This window comes from Haliaeetus albicilla, chromosome 22 (assembly GCF_947461875.1).
Source record: "Haliaeetus albicilla chromosome 22, bHalAlb1.1, whole genome shotgun sequence".
In the NCBI taxonomy this organism is placed as follows: Eukaryota; Metazoa; Chordata; class Aves; order Accipitriformes; family Accipitridae; genus Haliaeetus; species Haliaeetus albicilla.
In genome coordinates, this window is record NC_091504.1 from 19,427,695 (window position 1) to 19,451,515 (window position 23,821).

At 40.6% G+C, this 23,821-nt stretch overlaps 1 protein-coding gene across 5 annotated transcripts in view; it reads right to left on the bottom strand.

Annotated features, from left to right (window-relative positions):
• PRKAR1B (protein kinase cAMP-dependent type I regulatory subunit beta) overlaps positions 1–23,821 on the bottom strand; it is a 110,405-nt gene that overhangs the window by 9,118 nt on the left and 77,466 nt on the right. For all 5 annotated transcript variants that reach the window (XM_069810189.1, XM_069810193.1, XM_069810191.1 and 2 more), the window contains exons 8-9: positions 15,313–15,373; positions 11,628–11,749 (exon numbers count right to left, since the gene is read on the bottom strand). In XM_069810189.1, the coding sequence (XP_069666290.1) occupies positions 11,628–11,749; positions 15,313–15,373 (183 nt within the window). The remainder of the gene's footprint in view (positions 1–11,627; positions 11,750–15,312; positions 15,374–23,821) is intronic.

The following is a 23,821-nucleotide window of genomic DNA, read 5'->3' on the forward strand; positions in this document are numbered from 1 at the left end:
CTGTGAGACCTGCTAATATCTGTCAGCTAATGTTTCACCCTCCACTTTAAAAAATGATCATTTAAATCAGTTCGGTTGTCTGATGTGAAACCTCAAACAACTTTGGTCCAGTTCAGCAAACTTTACTTTTACGACTATTATTTATGATGCACCTGTTGTAATGACTGTGGAGCGGGTAAGGTCTGCAAGAACAGACCCAGGTTTGCATTGACTGAAAAAGGGGTTGTTTGGTTTGCTTATCTCCAGCAAGTGAGTTCTTTTCTGCATCCATTAGGGTTCACTACAGATTACAGTGTGAGACAATACCCAAGATAATGAGCTACTGAGAGCTTTTGAAATCAAATAGACAACATTTTACACATTCAGCTTTTTAAATTTGGTGGTGGCTCTGGAAATCTTGAGTGCCACTGATTTCTGTGGATTTTCAGAAAGCCAGCACCTTGGGAGTATTGTTAGGATAAATAATGCAAGATCAAATGAGCTCAAAAGGCAACATTAGAGTAACAACACGTGCACCATGATACCCATACAATCGCCTTGAGAGAAAGCAGGGCTGCAAAAAGTGCCTTTACACTGCAACAACCGCAGCGTCAATGTGTATGATTATAATTATGTTGTAATTATAACATTAATGCATCATATTCTTATTGACCATAATTCTCAACAACACTAATGCACACTGCAGTCTAGCAAAGATGGAAAGCAAACGTCACTACCCAGCTGGCACAGGTCCTATACATTAGCTCTACAGCCGCGCTCGATATCAAACAATCTGCAGTTCGCCGTGTGTACCAGCTATAACACACCTGCATAAGAGTACCAGATGTATGTCTAAACTTCCACCACTTCTGCTACTTAGGCACATTTGTATTAATTTAGGAATAACATCGAGACCCGAGAGAGAGGAACAAAGCTGTCTACAGCAGTCACCAAAATAGCCACAAACATAAAGGTACTTTTAAAAATGACAATCAATCATAAACCAAGTGTAGCTTAAAACAGCAGAAACAACTAAGCCACAGGGCATTTCCTAGGGATATACGAGAGGCCAGGGTTAAGGCCCAGACTTGACTACACCCAGCCCATCATTAATCACCAGGAAACACCTTTGCCTTGATCATTCAGTATTTAAAATCATAGATGTCTGACATGGGAAGACCTTTTCAATCACTTTGTTCATCCTCCTATTGCAGTATCTCAGGCAATCTTCCCCTTCAGTGTTTCTTTGATAAAGTCTGCATTAAACCTGTGCTGTACCTAAGTATTGCCCTTGAAGTAAAAGAAATGTTGTTATTAGATGGAAGAAGACAAGATTTAGGCAGAGGGAGACCAGTAAACACAGTAAAAAGCCAAAAGAAGCAGAATACACTGCAACCAACTGCAATTTGCTTCATGCATGCAATACTTAGGTGATACAAAGTGGGTTTTGCAAAAAGAATAAAAAATAGGGATTTTTTTTTGTTAAGCCTTTTCTGTTGAAAGGTTTTTCGGAATGAAAACATTTAAGCTTTACAGTCTTTTGACTTCAAAATGTTGCCCTTGAGCCACAGCAGCAGAGCTAACATCAGGCTAAATCACGCAGGCGTCCAACAGAAGTGCATTCATGAGTTGGGGGACTCAAGACTTCATGGACAGTCATCATCATCCCCCATCATCAGATGGAGGGACACCACCGTGGCTCCCCAGCCTCAGTGCCACAGTAGTCCCATGCTTCTCTTCCATACCACCAGTTTCCAAGTGGGACTGGGAAGCCTGGGAGTGCAGGGATGGTGACAGAGGGATAGGGATACCAGCTCTGAGCCACGGGAGGAGCCCCTTGCCTGGGGTGTGATCCTCCTTGGCTAGTTCTCCTGGCTCCATGCCCAGAAAGCTGGGAAGCGGTTGCACCACAGCCCAGCCTTTGGGTCCCTCTGCATTTTTATCTTTACTCTGTCCTAGGATTTGAGTTGCCCCTTTTATTACACATTCAGTCCACCTGTCGCAGGGGTGACGAAAAGCAGATCCACTCAGTAAAGGTGGGCTCAGATGCCGGGTTTTAATGAATCATCTCAGTGATACTTGGCCTTGACTAATCAGTAGCTTCTGTGGGAAAACAACTGAATTAATATTCATCCTGGTGCCAGATTTTAAAGACTGTCTGTGCCAAGCGCTGTGGATTATTGGCAACAAGGCACTGTTTTCCTCCCTCAGACATGTCAGCGTACAAAGCAATAAAAGTCACAAAGGAAAAAAAATGTTGCATTTTAGAGATTCTTTCTTTCTACAAAGCTAGCCATTATCTTGACTCTCTCTGAAGCCAGGAAACGTCCACTGAGTCAACATAAAAGTGACTCTATAATGGGTTATTCATCAACTGTTCATATTTGTGACTGACCTGACAGGGCTCATCTCCTGGAAGCAGACAGTGCAGAGTGCTACCACCTACAGCAGGGGCAGGGTTGAATGTACGGGAGAGAAAACAAGAAAACAGTGCTGAACCTCCCTCACCCTGCCCGCAAAATCCTTTCTGGTGAAAATCGTTTTTAGCTGTTAATGTTGTTTTACGGCCCAATTACTCCTACCACCATCTGCTTCTTTGTGAAAACATTCTGTAGATGCTGAAGTAACCAGACCAAGCAAAGGGCTGAGACAGACATCGTCATTAAAGTCTCATAACTAATGCTGTGACCAGGGCTGGGCAAGCAGCTGTGGCCAGCTAGGGCAACAGCTTCTGAGCAAGACATAAAACTTGGAGCAAACTGGAGAAAGGAGGGAAGAGAGTTTATCACAGAGATCAGGAAAATCCCCCACGGAAAGCGCTCTTTAAGTCCTTTCAGTTGGTGAATCTTGTGTATTCAAAGGACCAAATCCTGAAATTCAGAAATAAAAAATTCATGCGCTCAAAGTCGCCTCTTCCTGGAGCACACTGCAGAGATCCTTGCATGCTCCACAGAAGCCACACTACACAGCTAATGAATGAGCCCTAAGGCGTATATACTTTCAGCAAATCTGCAGTCATCTCAATGGTAACTTTGCAGAAGAGGGACAAAAGCCATCCCAGTAAGGGACAGCTTTAACATGATCCAGAGAAAGGGATGAACTCCAAAAGGGATTAGGAGATTATCCATTCCTCTTCCACCAGGTTGGACTATATTTCACTATATTTCAGGTCTTGTTGATATTGCAGTATTTTTGCTTAAAGGCAGAGAAGCACTCCTCAGGACAGAGCTCCTAGCTCCTGAGACAGCAGATGCCTTTAATTTCAGTTTAGATTTAACATGCCTCAGGCCATAGAGTTCTTGGTCATGTTGACTAAGTGCTTTGAATCAGGGCTTGTGAGCTCGGTCTTCAATGCCAAAAGAGCTTATAAGGATCCTGAGAACCTCCTGAAAACCTTGAGGGGTAAACAGCCTGTGCTGCTCTCCTTACATGGAGAGGTGTTTTGTTACCTGGGAACCTCTGCTGCTTTTGCAGACTTCCATGGTAGGAAGACACTACTGGACAAGACTAAAGAGAGAAGAGTCAAAGCATCAACCATACCTTAAAGAAAGTATTAGCTAAGTAAAAAGTCACAGGCTGTTTTGAACATGGAGAAAATCTAGCACTCTGATTTCTATGAAAATTCAAATGGAGCATGTATATATATTAAGAATGGAACTGCCAATTACTAACTTTGGGTTTTAGTTCTCTGCATACCAAATGCTCTCCCAGTTTTCCATGTATCCTATAGTGGTAAGAGGCCAGGGTGTGTCTGTATTTCCAGCATAAACTTCAATTTTATGGGTTTACAAATCAGATGTTTTAAATTACAGCTGAATGAGACTGAAGACTCCTACACAAGTTGTCATGTCAAAAGTGAACTGGGGAAACATTCATACACATTTTTTTGCGCTGGGTATAGCATGTGCAAAAGAGAGGTTATGAAAACTACTTTTAAGCCTTTGAGAATAGTACGGCTACACTGCATCCTCCCGGTGGTTTTCTTCAAGACCTAAGTTTACCAACGTCCCAGTGACACAGAGTAACACAGCGAGTCCTGCATCTACCTCATGAAGCTGGCCTAAGCAATGTTCTCAGTCGCAATGTCCTGGAAGACCACTAGCATATCACTCCTCAGCTGCCATTTTAGCCCTTTGGGACTGCTGATAGCATCATTCCTGGGACAGCTTTTATGTTACAGCTAAGGATCAGCAATTCTAGGGCTACTTGCCAAGAAAAGACAAATCCTTTGAACTATGTAGCCAAAGACACTGCAAATGTTCTTTTAGCCAGTAAATAATCTCGGATTTTTATTATTTGCCAACCTTTGATTTATGAAAGACTTTTATACAAAAACAAGGGAAGAAATAAACAAATTTCAGTCAGCAATACAAAATGCAAGTGACTTCCACATAACCTGCAGTAGAAAGTAATATCTATCGGTTTCGGGTGGTAAAATTTAACATAAAGGAAAAAGGATGGTCACTTGATGTGTTAGCCCGGGATGCTGACCACAGGGCTAACACTGCTTCTCTGCCTTGGACCTTCTGTGAGCAAAATCATGAAGGTCCAGACCTGCAAAGTGCCTAATACCCATTGACTGTTTTCAGCAGGAATAAAAAACTACCTTAATTCTTGTGCTTGTGCTTCAGACCGCACCATGCAACATGGAGGTTTCTTCATGCACCTCATCAAACAGGTGTAGTGAGTATAAACCCTGGGAAGTTCATGAGATGTTCGTATAAGACAGAGAAGTAGCTAAGAAGAAAAGGAATTATATACCACAGTTATTAGACTCTTAAAATTATTTGGTCATACTATATGGATGTGCCGATCCAGGTGAGAATTTTTTTCCATAACAAACTATTGGCTGTGTACGCTGCTTTTACATTGTTTTCCTACCCATCAGACTTCTTTTTAAAAAAGCTTCATTTTCATAATATAAAAGCTAGTTGATCTTAATGGTCTTGGAGAAGGATGATGCAAGAGGACTTAATTCTGATTGTGGACTCAAGACTGAGTCATGACTGGGTTTGACAGTATTTTTTTAACTGTACATTTTTAAACTATTATACATTATTCTCCAGTCTCTGGGTTCATAGCAACTCACAGAATTTACATACAGTTGTCCTGGTTTCTGCCACAAATGAGGAACAAAATCTGCAAAGTTCTAAAATAGACTAGAAATATTGGCTAATCTGAAGTTTCACAAAATTGTTAAGAAAATGCTCCATCATACATCACTTCTGGGGTTTCAGATTTTGCAGAATTTACCATAGGTGACTGCATTGTGGTGGTTATTAGTGGGGCCAGCAGAAGAGTTGGAAGGAAGGGCCAAAAGCTGCAGTCACTGACAGGTCCTCCATGGCTGGTGGGAAGAAGGGGAGCAGCCAGTTGCTTTCTATGAAACACTCCCTTTCTGACAGAGGAGAGATAAGGATACGCTCAAGATTGCATGTATATGGATATTGCATGTATACGCCGCCTGATCCACTGCCCACAGAAGTCAAAGTTAAATGGAGTTTAACAAGAGCTGGACTAAGTTGACGTTTTAGTTCCTTTAACTCAGCAAAATACTTCAACTCCATCCCTAGTCAGGATGGGACCCAATCACACACCTAACTTTCAATCTTTGACATCAGCTGGCCATTAAAAACACCATCTTGAACACAGATGAACTTTGAAGCAGGGCCAATGGAAATGCTATTGCTCCAGCACAACTAGATGATAGCAAGAAAATTGAACGTACTTTTCCTGTAAGAGCTCTACAGGAAACAATGTCTCTGCAGTTAAAAATAAGCAAAGTACAGAGCCCTCAGTGACTGCTGGCTCTGTTTATTTGGTATATTTTGTTTATTAGGTATATTAGGAGTTGCTGTAGACTGCCTTTGACAAACATTTTCGGTATCAACAAAATCCTGGTAACACTAAGCAGTTCGGGTTGTAGTCTTTGAAACTCCTTTTCTAGACAACATTCATCTTCCTAATTAATAATTAATCGCACTGTGTTTTTAAAGAGATTATCAGGTGTGATAGCAGAGTGTGCCTAAGGCAGTGACTTCATTAACCATACGGAAGAAGTTTACTTTGTAGTTCTCCTGCTTGTCACAGGGGTAGGTGCCAAAGGGGTCTCTCTTAGGTTAGAAAGTCAAAGAGCAACAATTTAGAGCAGGAAACAATTGGGCTATTATTTTTCTTTTTTCTTTTCCTTCTTAAGGAGCTTTTAAATCATAAATCTTCAGATGCTTGTTGTGCAATTTAAGACTCAAGTCGACTTTTCCTACAAAAAGGCCCAATTCTGTGAAGAATGGAGCGCCCTTCCGAGTTAGTCCGAGGACCTTCCTTTGTCAGTGCATGTTACCATGGTAGGAAGAGTTTACAAACACTGTTCCACCTAACAAGGCTTTGAACTGCATTTGTGCAGAGACGCTCCATAGTGTGCCAAGAGTGTCAGCGGGGCTGGAAACACTGATTTCACCTACAGGACAGTATCTCAAGTACGCTCTCAGCAAGAACTCGCAGCGGATCCTGCCCAGACCGGAGCCAGTTTGTGGCCCTGACTTGAAATGTCAACAGCAGCGTGAAAGCTAGCAGCCCCCCGAGGATTACAAGACTGTTTTCAACACGATCAGGCAAGAATAGTGCTGGATAAGTAATCATTACCCATTAATTTGATTCATTTCTGCCAATGAAGCAGCTCTATGCATTAATTCTGGAAGGATTTCTGCACTATCAATGAAATTTTTTCTCTTATTTGTCAATTTTGCTACTGCCATTGCCTGGTTTCAGTACGAACAGATACTTTACGCCTTTTGCCATTAAGCTTTTGCTCACCTTTATGAAATGTCATTAGGATTATTCCCACTGATGGGGAAACAGGGAGGGTAACGTTCTGCCCACAGACTGGACTGATAATACAGTTGAGACTGAAAATCTGATGGCCTGACTCTGCCTCCTCTTTAACCAGCAGGATAATGATAAAGAACATAAATCCCCAGCTTTTTTTGAAATGTTTTTCACAAAGGAGTTGCAGAGAAGGGTGCAACTAGCCCCTGTAACTTAGCACTAATCTGCAATTAAATATACTAGTTTTTAAAGTCAAAACCAAAAATCTAATGTGAAACTACTGGATACAATGGGTCCATTTCTCCTTGAATTTTCTCCTGTGAATTATCTTCTATTTTTAGATCTTTTATTTTTAGGCTGCTGCATACTATTGCTGGGCAGCTCGACCAACTATTAATTGGAAATGTTTTACTTCTCATGCAGTTTTATTTCATTGCTTTCTGCACCACTTAAACCAAACTGTCCTCCAAGGAGATGACAGGCCATGGAGAGCACATTTAAAGGACAGTTACAAGCTGTGCTCTTTGGGCGCAGTGTGGCACTATTATAAACCTTTTGCTGTTCTCTCCTCCTACACCTGCATATGTTTGTGTCTGTGCACACTTTTTTTTTTTAAGCCATGTCAAACTTTATGGAGTATTAGGGCCATATGGCAGCAGTTCAGCAAGCTCTCAGTATGCACCTGAGATTAAAAGACTCCCTGAGCGCAGTCGGTGGAGTCCCGTGACAATATCCGTGTGCCATATACAGTGCTCGGTCATGACAAATAGATCCAAATGATCTGACGTGGGGAGGGGTGGGAGCTGGAAAACCCAGCAGGGCACTTCACAGCTGCAGGTCCTTGCATTTTTGGCAGCTGTGTTACCGACTTCGAGGTACTATGCCACCTAGCCAAGTTCGAAGCTAAAGTTAAGGAAGTGGTACATGATCATAACCGCTGTTTTTAATACTATTGTCACTACCTTTCTCAGTAACCTAGACAACAGCAAAAACCTAATTTCTTTCCAGTTTCAGAGCACTACTATACTAGTTTAAACTACTGTTTGAGCTGAAGTCAGTGGCAAAGCACGAGTCAGGAATAAAATCGGCCCCCATTCAACTGGCATTTCATTTAAAGGGACTTAACATTTGCTGGGATATTTAACTCCACAAAGCTCACATGCCTTTGCAAGCTACCACTTTAAAATGCTAGCTAAAAATATTTGCGTTATCTCAAGTCAGATGAATAAATCCTCCCTACTGCTGGGTACACAGTGTGGCAGTGTACAATACAACTGCAAATTTGTTTGTTAGAAACTGTACATCTGTTATGATTTACGCTTGCCAAAATATAATTCTTTATGGCAACAATTGTTTCATGGTGCTTAAACTTTTTCACCTCTGTGCCAGGAATCTCATATGGGATAATTCCATGACCTTGGAATCCAGCAGATACATTCCACATCTGTCTGGTCTGGGAAAGCCCAAGTTTGTTGTGTGAAAACCATAGTGGGAAAATAAGACCTGGAAATATCTGAAAATACAGAAACTGCAGTGCTGCTTCTTTTTTTCTTTTTTTTAATTACCAGTATGAAGTGAAGTAAATCAATATCACAAAAGCAATTACTTTGCTTTTGTAAGCAGACATTCACTTCTGATCCTATCTACAAATTAAGGAATATGGTATAAACATTAAAATAATTCTATCTCTGGAAAAAATCACAGCCTTTAAATATTAAAACTAAATCTTGTTGAAGGCTGCTTGAGATTTAAATGGAAAAGCACCCAACCTACTGCAAGTAAACATCTTATTGGTTGCCTGTGAAGATTTAGGATGGCAGAAAAACTGTAGCTGTCCTGGAATCTCTGGGTAATACTTTTCTCATTAGACTTAACAAAAGATGAACCATAAACAGCTTTGTGAGCAGTGAACTTAAAAAGCCCTGGTTTCCTGTGACTCTTCCCTGTGCACATTTTCTGTTATTCTAATAATTTGGCTGAGCTCCTGCTGCAGCCTCACTCTTCATGCGGCACTATGCATTTTCATGCATACAGACTGCACTTCAAATAACCTGCACCCCAATACAATCTGTGCAACACTGGAGATAAGATGGTGGACAGAAAGCCATGAAAAAAAGGTTATACTAAGAAAAACAAAGAAAAGGTGAATGTGCTTTTTTGAGAAGGGGGAGACTAAATATTCTTGTCCATACTAACCAGGATGATATTCCTTGTTTAAAGCAGGAATTGCTGTTCTGATCATCACTGAGGCTGGAAGTCTCCCTTTCAAAAGGGTTTAATGGTTGCTCCTCAGTCTGCAAATCCTGAAGGTGCCAATTCACTTACAGGCTATGTCCTTCTGCAGGACCAATATAATTAAAAGATGGTATCCCAAAGGGATGTCGTAGAGGAAGGCAGCATTGCAGGCTAACCAGAAATGAACGATTAATTTATGAAATTCATACAAAACTGTGCTAACAATTTAAAATCCATGTGTGAGTCCTGGGTGTCTTAGAGAAGCTTTTACGATAGGAGTCACAAGATCCCACTTGGAACCAGTATCTGGGATGCTGGTGCACCAAAGCTTTGTAAATTGGTAACTGATTTGTCTAAGGCATGCCATGAATGACCGTGGTTTATAATAAATTAGTATGTTGCCCCAAAATTGTGTGGCAAAGTTTAGCTTTGTACTACTGGACATACTGTGCTCCAAAGGAGACTGCATTCTGGTGATATATGAAATGGTTTCTGCATATAGAGCAGCCAAACAAATTGGCTGCATTTCTAGTGTTTTCAATTATAAGGTCACAAACATCAAAAAACATATGAAAGAAGCTAATGACTTTTCAACGTATTGTGACAACAAACCAGCCAAAACTACTTGCAACTAGTTTGTAGAATAATGTGTTCCTGGCAGCTCACATCAACTCTCCTTTACATCAAAGATGTAAACTCCTGTAAAATCAGGTTTAACATACAAAGCTTAAACTATGTGTGAGCAGGCAGAAATACTACTGCAGCACAAGAAATAGTTGATACTGGATGTTCGTACTTTAATGTAGAAAAATACAGGCAATTTCCAAAGTGAGAAACTCTGTTAGATTTATAGTGGAAGGGTGAGGTGAGCAGATACTTTACGATTATGCAGTATGCAGTGTTAATACTTTTCTACCCATTCAAGTCTTAACAGCTGTTCCATCAAGAGGGGGAAAATAAAGGCCCTTGGTAATTCTTAAGCAAGCTGCCAATTTTCCACATGGGATTCAATGGCTAAGAAAATCAGGTTTTCCTAGCCTCATGCTGCTGCAAGGAATAACACCACACTCAGTATCACTAGTAGAAATAAAAATTCCCTATTTCTGAAAAAAAAGTTGTATTTCGTAAATTTTTCTTATATGCTAAATATCTTGTTAACAAAAAAATTTCCCTATCTAATATCTAGTCTCTTTTACTCTGACACTATTGTTTTGAAGGGGCACTGCTCGTCATATATTTAAAGATCCTTAAGTGTCTGTGTGATACACAGGTGCAGTTATTTGCACCGACAATTTTGTGAGCATCAGAAGAGAAACTACGTTCATAAATCAAATGCGTATTTCCAACACTCAAGAGGAAAGAAGGATGGAATTTTAAGTTTCAGATATTTATTATGAACCAAATTCTGGCTGCCTTAGATAGAGGCACCTGTCCAAAAATCCACAGATAAGGAGCAAGCAAAGAAAAACCTGTTGGGCTCTAAACCATCTGGAATGGGCGCTGTACAAGCCCTTTATGACCTGAGCAGGGCAGGGTCTCTTTCCTCCTAAATCACGTCACAACACAGCAGCCTGATGGAGGCAGGGATGTATTCTGTTTACATAAAACTGGATCCCAAGGCAACACAATCATACCAGCTTCCTTACATCCATCTGACACACCTTCTCCCACAGTGAGGGATTCAGATTACCTCCTAGCTCCTGTGCCACCACTGCCTCCTTGCTGGCCACGTAACATCTGGCCTGGCATGTGCACTTGAACTGTCACCACACAGCCATATGTTGGTCATTCCCAGGCTATATATTTGTGTATGAACACTCACAGCTGGCACTGAAAAGCTCCTGCTTCAATACATAAACAATCATATCCTAATGCTGTCTTGTTATTCTTAGTCTGAGACTCTCTAATACCTTTTTAAAACTTGTTATATCACAGCGCCTAGGTATTTGTATGAGATACCAAGGATCCAAATATTTATGTCAGAGAGGGAGGAAAAACCCCGTCAGCATCTGTTTGCAGAAGTGAGATGGTGGAACTGAAGTGTCAGATAATCTCCCAAAAAGATGTCAGCATTTTCAGCTGCCTGACAGATCTGTCTGCCTGTGTGAGAGTAAACAAGAAAATGGCTCAGCCATTTGGACTGAGCTTAAGGCAAAACGAAGAACAAATTATCCATTTTCAGATCAGGTCTCCTGCTCCAGTTTACAGATGTTCATTTGTGATTTCCCCTGTAAGTCCCTTTGGGAACAATGATCAATGCAGTGTGTGGCTGGCCAGCCTGGTTGAAGTATTGGCAATTTGGAACAAGAAAAATCTCATGTAGAAAACAAACCTTCAAACAGTAAAGACACTAGACACACCTCAAAATTCCTCTGCATCTTCAACTTACTGGAAATTAGGGATCGTCCCACTTAAGACATTTCCATGGAACTGGTGTCTGAATTCACTTGAGTAATTCTCCTGGTGTGAGTGGAGTTAGTTCAGATTTACGCTGAAGTAAAGAGATTAAACTGAACCTAAATGTCTTTTAATACAAAGTCTTGATCTTTACCAGGAAATGACAGAACTTATCAGGATGCCAATCTTACCTCTGTAATAATGAAGAAGTCATCACCGGGCTCTCCCTGCACAACAATTTTTTCTCCATCTTCAAACTGGACAGGTTCCAGTGCATCAGCCACTGTCAGCCGCTCCCATTTGTCCAGGGACTCTAAAATATTGAAGATCATAAAGCTTTGTTATAAGAAGACTCTAACTTTGGCCGAGATTTGTATCTAAACTGACAGCTCTGCTATGCCTGGTTCTGTTATAAAAGAAACATTTCTTTCATCCAGGCACTTTGCACGAACCTCCAGTTGGGAAACATGAATGTATTTATTCATTGTGTCTTAGAGTTAATAATCACCCAGATAATAATCTTAAAAGTTGGACAGGAAAAGTTGGCTGTGGTTCCCTACGCCTGCGATCTGATCTGCAGTGCTGCTGATGCTGCAGTGGATTGGAGCAGCCCAGGAGCTGTTTTGGAGATACCAGTGATATGGGAGCGCCGAGATTCTCTTACCACATCCCACACCAGATGTCAGAACAAGTCCTACTCTCTTTTCGTCAGAGTTGCTCTCAGCTGGTTACTGATGGCCTGCTAGATAAGTGATGCAAAAGTGCCGATCTAAAAAAATGACTCTTCCCCCATGGGTGAGAGCACGCACCACTGAAGCCAACGGCAAGACCCCGGTAGCATGGGTGGCAGTGAGACCAGAGGCTCAGCATGGATGTGTGAAGTGGCACCTCTGTTTCATTTGCCAGCGGGATGGTTTACAAAATGTTTTTCTTTTCATTCCCCCACTTGGAGAGAAAAGTTGTAAAACTTCAAAGTAAACTTCAATAAGAAAAAATTACCGGTCTGTTTTATGAGTGATGGAGCTAATACAGCCTGCTTCCTGTGGCTTGGTGTCCTTATCACCCACCTGCAGCTGCCACAAATCCCCTGGGATACCTACACGGCAAAAGACAGCCCGCACAGCGGCTCCTCCAGGGCTGCTCACTGTCCCACTGCCTGCCTCCTCCCGTGTCTGCCAAGGGATCAATTTGACCTGTCCTGCTCTCCCAGAGAGGAGGGCTGCCAACCTGTCTCTCTCTCCTCTACTCATTTGCATGAGAATTCAAGACAATGAATTGTACTTGAACTTCCGTACCTTTATCAGATTTGACTGAAAGAAGTGACAGTTTAAAAGCTATTAAAAGAAACAGATAATACAATGATATAACCTTCACTGCCTCAAAAAGCTGGGCTAAAATTCACGCACTAGAGCTCTGCTGATTCTTACTTATTATGAATTATTGAACTAATATAAGCCAAGACACGGCTTCTGACACCAGGATTAGATCTGGGCTGTTCTCTCAGACTCTGGTTTCGCCATTTTGTTCAAAATATTGCTCAGAAGTATTGTGTGAGGGTGAAAGAGTTGTTCTTTGAAAGTTAAAACGCCTTTTGGCTGAGCTTAGAAGTGCACACTGAGTCTGGTAACAAAACCAGATCAAAGTGATCAATGCACCAAAGGTAAGTTTTGAGCTGCCTGACACACATATGTCTTCATGGCTTTATGCCACTTTGTGTTGCTGTTTGGGAAATGATTACTTCTAGTATTTTCCGCACCTATAATCACTAATGCACTTTCCTGGTGTATTTGTGACCTTTGCTGCAGAAGCATTAATATCAAAGACCAAGCCCATATTGTCAATGCAACATTCAAAAAGTGCTCTGTTTGACTAAAAATAAGCATAAAACTCTTTCATACAGACTAGAGTAGGCTTTTTCATTTTTTTTTTAAAAGAACTCAGTAATTAACAATGAAAAGAAAGAGTCTCTTGAAACTTCTTCTTCAGTTGGCTTTATGAGAAATTCAAAGCTAATTCTAGCTCTAGTCACAAAGTGTCTCTCTTTTGTCTAAGGGAATTGTACCACTACAAATACATCGGTTAATGACTCTTGCAAACAGAGCATTATAAAGAATATTGTACACGATAAAACTCCTAAAGTTTTCGTTGCAGAATTAAAGTCAAACAACGCATAAAGTAGACCATCTGCAATCTTTTGCAATTTCTAAATTGTACATATCAATTCATAGCTTTACATTTAATTAAACTCCAGAAGAAAGAGTTAAAACAATTAGTTTTCTAATACTTTGTTTGATACACTATAAGCAGCTACTGATAATCTAAAAATCCTTAGATTTAAGAAAAAAAAGACCCTTACAATTATATGGCTAGTTACAGACACTAGACAGGCCTTGAAAAAATATACATATGCAGCAGGTAGAGGTTTTTCTACCAAGAAATCACTGATTGCTGACCACATTAAGGCATGAAGTGAAGTTGACTCCTCAGTGCTGTGTTGAGATTTCTAAAATACCTTTCTGTTTCCCAGGTGTCACCTACTCTTTAGACATGCGAAATAGATCCTTACACGTTTCACCTAAGGTCTCCATCTTCCTGAAATGATGTGTTATTTTGTCCACTGCTTTTCCGTACTTAAAAAAGGTTCAAATCTTGAAGTCCTTCCTCTTTTTTTACTGAGATTCAAAAGCCATACTACAAACTAGGATATAATTACATCGCAAACCGCATGTTTAAGGAAGCACATCTTTGAATAACCTTTCTACTCCGAAATTGTTTTGAGATGTCTCATTGTTGTAATTGCTCCTCATTAGTGCAGGTGCAGAGATCCTTTTTTCTTTAAATACTCATTGTAATTTGGTATAATTTGTGCTCTTAATTTAGGAAGATTTAAATTAGGCATAAAAGAAGGCATTTAAATGATGAAAACTTCATTAATAAGTGAGCAACATACTTGGCCTTACTTTAAGCATACAAATGTAACTGAAAATTTCATGGATAGCACCTCTCAGAAGTTCAAGTATATTTTCACTAAGACACTTTCATATTTCAGGTACCTAAGCTCAAATGGTAGATGAAAACCATAAACAAGAAACAGAAATTGTTTAAGTAGAACTATAAATACTTTAATTATATAGCAAATTAATCCTGAATTGTTTTTTTCAAAATAGCCCCAGTAGAAAAATGGTGTTTCTCCTACAGAATCAACATTTCATTGTACTGTCTAACACTGTCCTCCTTATTAGAAGCTTTTGTTCTCCTAATGGTGATTGATTGGTCAGGCATTATGGGTTTGTTGTTTTTCCTACTGAAGGCCATCAAGAACATGTCCAAATTTCGTGGCTATCACATTAATCAAAGGGAAACAAAATCCAAGGACAAGAAGCTAAACAGATGTTTTAAGAATGTGAGACAGGGGCTGTAAAATACACAGAAGAAAAAAAAAAATCAGTCCGTTCTGATTTGCAAGGTTAGTTCATTCAGTGCACATATATACAGTATTCCTGCAGGAAAAAGCTTCTCACCTGTCACCTGGAAGGCTGTAACTAGACTTTATGACAAACTCATATCTCTGCACTGCTTTCACCTCTATCCATATGATCTTTGCTTCAACAGCAGCTACTGAAAGGTTACCAGTGCCTGCCTGCTCCCATATTTATGGAAAGATTTGTCCTTCAAACACATGTTCAGTGCATATTAAAAAACGAGAAAAACAAGTCCTAAAAAGGGCCCTTTACGCTTTCATTCCTTCGGAAATGACGCAACCGTGAGACCTTCTGTTTGACCACCATTGCTTTCATCGTGCCATCAAAGACCAAAATTCATTCTGCCAACACATATAACAGAGGAACTAACAGGCAAGTCCAAAGGGCAACTGACCCAAAATGGAGACCTTGCTCAGGAATTCTTCATACATCTTCCGCTTTCTCAGCGTGCTGCCCTGTTATTAAAGGAGAGAGAAAAAGGAGGTAGAACATTACACAAAGTATTTTTGTGATTTCTTCCTACAGCTGCTCTTTTTTTTCCCCTCCCATTCCAAATCTTAAGCATAGCCAGTATAAACAGCCTAAGGCAAATGTTTCCCCATAAAATGTCTGGGCAAGTTGTATTGCTGATAAGCAAAGACAGAAGGAATCAAATTCAATCCTGGTGTAATTTCACTGACTTCACTGGTGTTACTGGACACCGCAGATGAATTGTATCCATTATTTACAGGCACTCATTTTAAAGCCAGAGCTTCATCAATTAACTGTCTAGCTAATTCAATATATATATATAGTTACCAATGAGGCCCTGCTAGAAGAGAATTTACAATTACAAAGTAGGATAAAACTTAAAATGTCTCCCTCATGGGTCCCATCCCTTTAGGTTAAAACCTCTTTAATGCCAAGAGCATTTATCTGTAAGCCCGGTTTATGTTCTGTATAGCGTTGTATGTATTGTTACTGCTGAGCAACCTATTCATATTATTATTTTAACAAAATTTAAGCATTTTGGAGCAGACAATCCATCAATGTATGTGTAGCCACCAGCACAGTCATTCCCATCCTACTAAGATTTTATTGTGTGATAAATTACTGAGAAACCTTCTGCTTACATAGTGTTTGATCATCATAGACAGAAACTGTAAGTAGCCATTCCAGCATGCATTTTTGAAGGAGATTCAGGTATGAATAAATACAATGCAGTTTTACCAATACACAAATAATCAATTCATCTTTAACTCCTTCTGCAGTGACACAAGTGACTTGAAAAGAAAACCTTCCCAGGTACCAAAGAGGAACTCCAGGGTCTTCCTCGGTACTATGCAGTTTATTCCACACTGTTATATGACAGCCTGCATCACTTCTGCCTGGGTGGATTCCCTGTGGATGTTGAAGGCTGCCTGGTGCCTGCTAGTCAAATCTACAAGGCAGGAGTACAGCACAAAGACAGTACATTTATCTTATGAAGAAAGGGGAAATAAAGATGTCATTTACTCATAGGCTGGACAGAGAAGACAGAAGCAAATGTCAGTTGTCTATTCTTCCTTCTCCAAGTAAGCACTGGTAAGTGCTGGAAGCAGAGGCAGAAACTGAGGATAGAGAAAGGAAAAGGAGAAGAAGCATTTTACCCTCCACTGTGAAAGAATTCAGAAGTGCTTTAGGTATGAAAAAGGGAAAGGCTGGTGTACTCAAGTGCAATGATATATATAACTAAGAATTAAACATCGTCCCTCTTCCTACATGCGCTGTGCAGGTGGGGCTTGATTCAACGACCACCAAAGCAACGTGAATCCTTCCACCAACATCAACAGGCTCTGGCTCCAGCTTCTGACTCCAGCATCAGCAGAAGCTGGGGGTGCTCTCCTCTGGGGGCAGCTCCCATTTGTGCCCCTCTCCTGGGGCCACCCCTGCTCTGAAACAGCCACAGCACTGTTCAGGAGCTGCCACTCTTCCCAGGTATCTCTGGATCAGCAGCAGCACCAGCTACCGAGGTCTCCCCCTCCGCACCCTGTTCATAATTTCCGAGTCTGGTGATGACAGTTCGCCTCTCAGCGATAGCATCGGTAACCCTTGTCTGACCTCTCTGTCTGACAAACCTGGTTCTCAACCTCGGGGGCCCCTGAGAGCATTTGAAGTGCCAGAAAGAAAAAAAAAAAAAGAACTTCAAACGGAGAAGGCTCTGCAAACCGCGCCAGATCCTGACAGCTCACTGCGAGACAAAGAATGGAAAACTGGACACTGCGCAGTTGTTGCTTTCCTCCCTGCAATCGAGTGGAAACGAGACCAGCAAAATTGACAGCTGTGGAAAACCAGATTGGTGGTTTAGTTTGATGGGCTGGGGCACCCAGGGACAGATGTGGAAAATGCTTTTTAAATGACTTGCGGACACAGATGAATTTTAAGAAGCAGTAATCAGTAGCCATAAGTGACGCCTGACCACAACTTCGAGTATTTAGAGATGCAGACAAGACCCAGGAAGGTAAGAATTGCAGGCATCCCGCCTGGCCTGGAGAGCAAAAGCCCATCACTTCCTACAGCAAAACGGGTGTGTTATGTCTTGGCTAAACTAAGCCAGGGCAGCGGTACAGAATCCACCATGAAGACAAGTGCAAAAGCAAAACTGAAGTGGAAAGAATTAATTAAATGTGCTGTTAGAATTTTTTGTGTTGTGATAGTATCTAGAACCTCAGTGGGACTCCACTTAATGCATAGCTACACTGTCTTAAACATCCCATGTCTCAGAATGATACCACAAAGGTGAAGGAGAACAACAGCCTAGGGAAGAACTCGTGGTTGAGGCTTAAGAGTCCTATTTCCCAGCGCAGGCACTGAAATGCAAGGTGACCCAACCGATGGCTCATGACTCAACCTGCAGGATGGCTCCATCCAACCCTTCATCTCTCCTAGAGGACACAAACAACAGCCTCCAGGGTGGCACAAGCCACCTGACAGCAGAGCTTCACCTAAGGGTGCCCAGGCAGGCACAGAAGCTTTCTCTGCATTTTCATAGCACACGAGGCTGGATCCCAATTGGCACAACCAGATCCCAATTTCTCTTCCAGAAAGGAGAAGCTTGGCTCACCCTCACACACATTGTTTTTACCTGAGTGTGTTTTCCTGCTCAAGCTTGCTCAAGCAGAGTGAGGGGAAGAGATTTTGAGAGAACAATACTCTAATATAAGCTAAAAACAACCCAGCGGTAGAAATCTTACAACCATCCAAAGCATGTGCTTATTTCAATTGGCATTAATCTTCTTTTTCTCCCCAGGAAACACAGAGAACATGCCTACTTCCCACCTTCTTTGATCAGCCTAATACTCCCTTCTCATCCTCTCCCATAGGCATAAGGTCCCCTCTGACTCCTGATGTCCTTTCTATATTTGTTTTATTTGGTTTAGTCGCTTTATCCAAATTTGTTGAGGCCATGGGTATGAACACCATCATAACCTCTTCTCCTACCCTTCAAGTAATTTCTGCAGAAGTGTCAACTGGCACGCTCCCTGGGACATGTGCTAAGTCTGTTTTTATGCAATATTTTCATGGATCTTCTAGAAGCACCAACAAATCAGACAGTAACGATATCTGCAGACTAGGAGATACTATGAAAGCTTGCCAGAACAGGAAAATAACAAGAAAGGACCTGGTGACATTAGAAATGGTAGTAGAAAATAGTAGAATGAGCTTCCGTTTGGAAAATACAGCTAAGAAATACAAAGAAAAAAAATAAAATCCAAAGCACAGATGTTTGACAAATTGAAGAAGACTGGAAAGTTGTAAAGCTGAAAGAGATTTACAGACAGTAGGTGAGACCTGGTTTGCAACATCAGACTGCAACAAGAATACAGCCAAAGCTATTTTGGTCTGTATACTCAAAGACATCATCCAGGAATGAAGTTTAGAGACTCCATCTCCATGGCTCGGATGTGACGGCACCTGGCATGCTACACTCTGTCTCAATACCTCTTCTCCAGAAAAGTGCTCCCAAACCAAACAGAGCCTGAAGACATGCTAAAACACTTGGGGAGAGCCGATAAGGAAAGAGCAAAACAAATTCAGCCTGGGTATGTTAGCTCAACACTGTGATCAGAGGTATGTCATGCTCATAGCTAGCATGCATCGTTGCAAGGGTTTTAAGTAGACAGTGATAATCATCTACAGATATATGACAGAAAGAGAGGGCAATTTAGTACAGCATAACTTGACATAACTCAAAGTAATAGAGGAGAATTAAGAAAATCTAATTTAAGATCAATATCAAAAAAGTTTTCCCAACGTAGGAATTATTCTCTTGCATAAAAGTTTCCCAAGGGAAGCAGTAGAAATCTTAGCGCTTGAGCCAGATAAAAACAATAGTAAATGTACATGAATAATTCTGTACTGGCAGGGTTCTTGATGGCATGTTTTAAAAAGTCTTTATTAATTCTGCTTTTTCTAACCTATTAATATCTTATTTCAATAGTCACTGCTTCTCCCTCTCCCCCTTTCCTTTGTTCACTTTCTCCCCGGTTCTGAGCTGTCATGCACAAGCTCATCTTCTTAAAGACAGTGGTTCCCACTAACTACGAAGACTCGTTAATATTCTAAGCTGCAGTGCTCCTCCCTGAAACAGTCCCAAGGAGAAACGAGATCACTTGCATTTGCCAAATCCACCCAGAAAAGAGCTCAAAGCCAGTTTTAGGACTCCTTAAAAATGTAGCAAGCCCTAGACTTAGCAATACACAGTCTAGGAAAAATGAATGCCCCAGAGATTATAACAGGTCTTGTTGAATAGGACTGTTGCATCTCTTTTCCAACTGCCCCTTCTTCACTGTCCCTGTTTTGTTCCAGTTTTTCCTCCCACTCCTCCAGTTTGGTCTCTGTCTTTCTTCCCCTCTGCTCGCCTCTTTTTGCTTTGTCTCTCCTGCACTCTTCATGTCTTCTTTTTTGCATCATTTTTTTTCAGGTGGAGTTGATTGGCTCCTTCCTAGAAATCCCCACCTTCAGTAAAAAGCCAAACAAATGGCTACCGAAAGGCAAAGCATAGCTCACATTTCAAATAAAAAGAGTTATCCTGGCAGGAGGTGCTGGAATGGCTGCCTGGACTGCTCCAGCCCCATTTAATCCCTGCATAAACCTGATATTGAATGATGCTTTGGGTGTACATTCTTACAGGAGCATGAAAGAAAGAGTCACCATGCCTACTGGCCATGAAAACAAAATAGGCTGCAAGATCCCGGTGCTATATTGCACAGATGTCGGACAGATTGCAGGCTTCGGATTTGCTGTATGTTTTGGCCACCACGCAACCTACATTTTATGGCTACATGAAGTCCTTGTGACTTTATTTTATCTGAGTAGAAAAAGGCACTTGTTAAACAACTTGTTCTCAGGTTCAGAGCTGTGAAAAGATGGTAAAACAAAGCCAAAATAGCATAAATAAAATGAGGCATAGCATTAGGAACTGACTAACCTTGATTTGTCATGACTTACATCTCAATATTATAACTCACTTTCTGCTAGCAAAGTTTGCCAAATAGGTAAAAAGTATTGTATCCCATGCAAGTCCACTCTCAGAGCCAGGTATCTTGGACCATGGGAACCAGAGGACAGTTAAATTATCCTGAATCAAGCCTTCTTAAAGAAGAAATTACAAGAAATTAATACTTCAAATTTCCTCAGTCTGGGAACTGAATTGTCTGGGGGATCAATCTGATGTTGGGATACAGACATTTGCTTCTCTGGTATTTGTGGTATTTGCTATATTTAGAATACAAATATTGTACTACCCTGGGATGTTCCCCACTCTGTGATGCTCTTGAATCCCAACTGCAAAGAAGAGAGCAGTTGGGGCTCTGCAACTGAATTACATGAGAATCCTATGGCAAAAAAATTCCTTTGCATCTCTCCCAGAAGAATGTAAGTAAATAAATATAGAATATATACATAAATGTGTGTGTGCTTGTGTGTGCACACACAGAGAACATATACATAAAAGAATTTGCAACAGAGTGAAAAGTATGCAACTCAGCACAGATAATTTTATGAAAAAAAAGGAACACACAGATGGACAGATAATTTGTGAGTGTACTGAGGGGGGAACATGTTGAAGTGGTTTTTTGTAATCCATCTAGTAGAATGAATTTCACGGTATAATACTTTGTCAAGGACACAGTGAAAGCCAAGCAATTTCACTGCAAATCCTGATAAAAAGAACTATCCCAACATTTACAATCATCACAGCTGCTAAAACAAACTTGAATGTGACCTTCAAGCCATCAGGGTACCTAAGCTGAGACAATGAAATATAAAGAAATATATCTGTTTTAACAAACTTCCTTTGGGAAAGGCTAAATAATAAATGGATGACAAGTGTAACTAAAAGTGTAAAAGCCAGCAGGAACTTTTTGCATCAGGCTTTGTCCATCCAAAAAAAAAGAAAAACCCGAACTCCCAAACCTCCTGAGATGCATTTTATTCATACCATAAACCAGTCAGGATCAATGAGAAGTAAGTGGGGAAAATGGCACTAAGCAGACATAAAAGCTAGAAATTACTAAATGCAAAGCAAAGAACCAAAACAAAGCCTGCAAGGAAAAATGAGGTAGAGAGTCAAGTGTCTCATGACAGGGCAAAATCTTTTTGGCAAGTGTGGATCTGAAAGCATGATTTGCAAATAAATATTTACAACTTGAATAAAATTTCAACACTAGACTGAGAAAACAGGGGGCTGGTCATGGCCAGGAAGGAATGCAGACGAAATAAAAAACTATCTCAGGTTATGGAGAGGCTTTATCTGACTACAGAAAAAAAACCATATTTTGGGGAGAAAAAGGTCATGCATCCCTTGGACAAAAGTATTTGCAAACAGAAAGTAAAAAAGAAAAACCTGCTCAATCTCAAGTTTTAAAACCATCTTAAATGATATATTTCAAAAGATATCCTAAACATTACTACCTCTTATTTAAAGGCAGAAGCATTTCCACATCCAAAATATCCAGCAACTTTCTAGAAACATAAGGTTAGAGGCTAAATGGCAGGAAACCGTGTTTCTGGGACTTGAGAGGCAGCTGCTACTACATCTTGAAAGTGAGTACAGCAAAACCAGCCACGTAATGGTGGAGTTAGCTTCAAGTATGAAATGCAGCCACTGAAACATGATGTAATTAATTCTTAGGCTTGAGGAAATGTGCAGAGAGCCACTGTAACCTGCCCTCACACGAATGCACAGACAGGTGTCTCATTTCACCTACAGCAAAGAAATTATGCACGCTGAACCTACAAATAAATGAAAAGATGACAGAATTCACATAGTCTGGATGCGTAAATTGCATTCACCGTGGACAGCACTTAAAATTGGACATTTTCTATACCTGCAGCAATTAATTCACCATGCTACCTGAAATATTTCCTAAGTAAGTATTGGGAATACTACAATTACACTGTCTGGGTATCTAATGTAATGCAACAGACCACCAATTTTTAATGGCTCTAACTGTAAAAAAAAAACAGAACAAAAGAGAGAGGGAGAGAAAACACCTCCGTGTTAAGTTAAAGGTCTCATCAACTGCAGAAGCTGAGCTTGCTAGGTAAGATACAGCCGTCACTGGTTCAGAGAATATGTAAATTAATTTGAAAAGCACTTAGCACTACACTAGAATCAAATAGATGTATATCCGTGATATTCAAGTTGCATGTATGGCTAAAGATAGCACTAAAAACACAGTCTTTTCCACTTGGGACTTTAAACCCTTCTAGTAAAATCCTGTCTCTGCATCAAATATTCATCTTCTGAAGGCTGCTATCAGATGGTAATGGACATGTGACCAAACCTGAAAGCTCACAGGGTTGGATGATGTTAGGTACCACTATTTTCATCAACGCTAAAACTGAAATTACCTCTAGGCTATGAGGCCTGTGAATCTGTCCCTTCAATTCTTTTGTAGCAAGGTTACAGGCAGCTGTAAAAAGCTATGCTTAAAAAGCCAAGGAATATGTGGCTTGTCCTGACATCTATTTCCCTCCTACACTCCTTCTCTTTTACACCTTGCATTCCTCCTTGCAGCGTGCAGGTTCATCACACCAGTTATCCCAGACACTGCTCCATTGCATCCATGTAGGACATGGGACAAATAAGTTGAGTGTGCCTCTTAAATCTGTTAGGAAATTCTCCTGCCCTATGTTTTAGAAACACCTTGCAGAAAGGTCTCAGTTACTACTGCCTGCTTCCCCGCACTGGAAAGCATTCAAAAACTATTTAGCTTGCTTATCGACAGTACGCTTCTCATCATTATTCCTCTATTTTGTGTTGGAGCAATCAGGCTGAATATTTAGGGATAGAGTAAATTTCCAGCAGATGTACTCTCCTAGATGTCAGTGTGATGCTCGTTTATGTGATACAGAACTCAGCCCATGAAACAAAGTGAAAAACAGCACTGCTTCATACAGACACCCAACAGTCATCACACAGTACAAATAAAGATCACTCTTACACTCTGTTGCTTAAGAACTAATCATTTAAGTGTAAAATCTACTCAATTCTTTCACTAATTTTTCTGTTATCCATGACATCCACTGGAAATATAGATGATTTCAAAATGCACACTCCTTTATTATTCTGAGAGCATAGTGTAGTTCCTTCAGATCAGAATAAAACAATGCAGCATTCAGAGACAAGTTCTATTAAGAAAAAACCTTTAGATAGAGTTATGTCTGTTAGTTATCAAAAAGAAAGGAATATTTTATGGAGAAGGAAGATATGCACACAGACATCAAAAACAAACTCATTAAAAAAAGTTATGACATTGCTAAAGTTAATTATCTGTCGAAGTTTCTATTATAAACTCACCACTCAAGAACCAACAGCAAATCCATAAGCTATCACACACCCCAGGTGCCCAGAAGGTCTGTTGAGCTGTGCTGCAGGG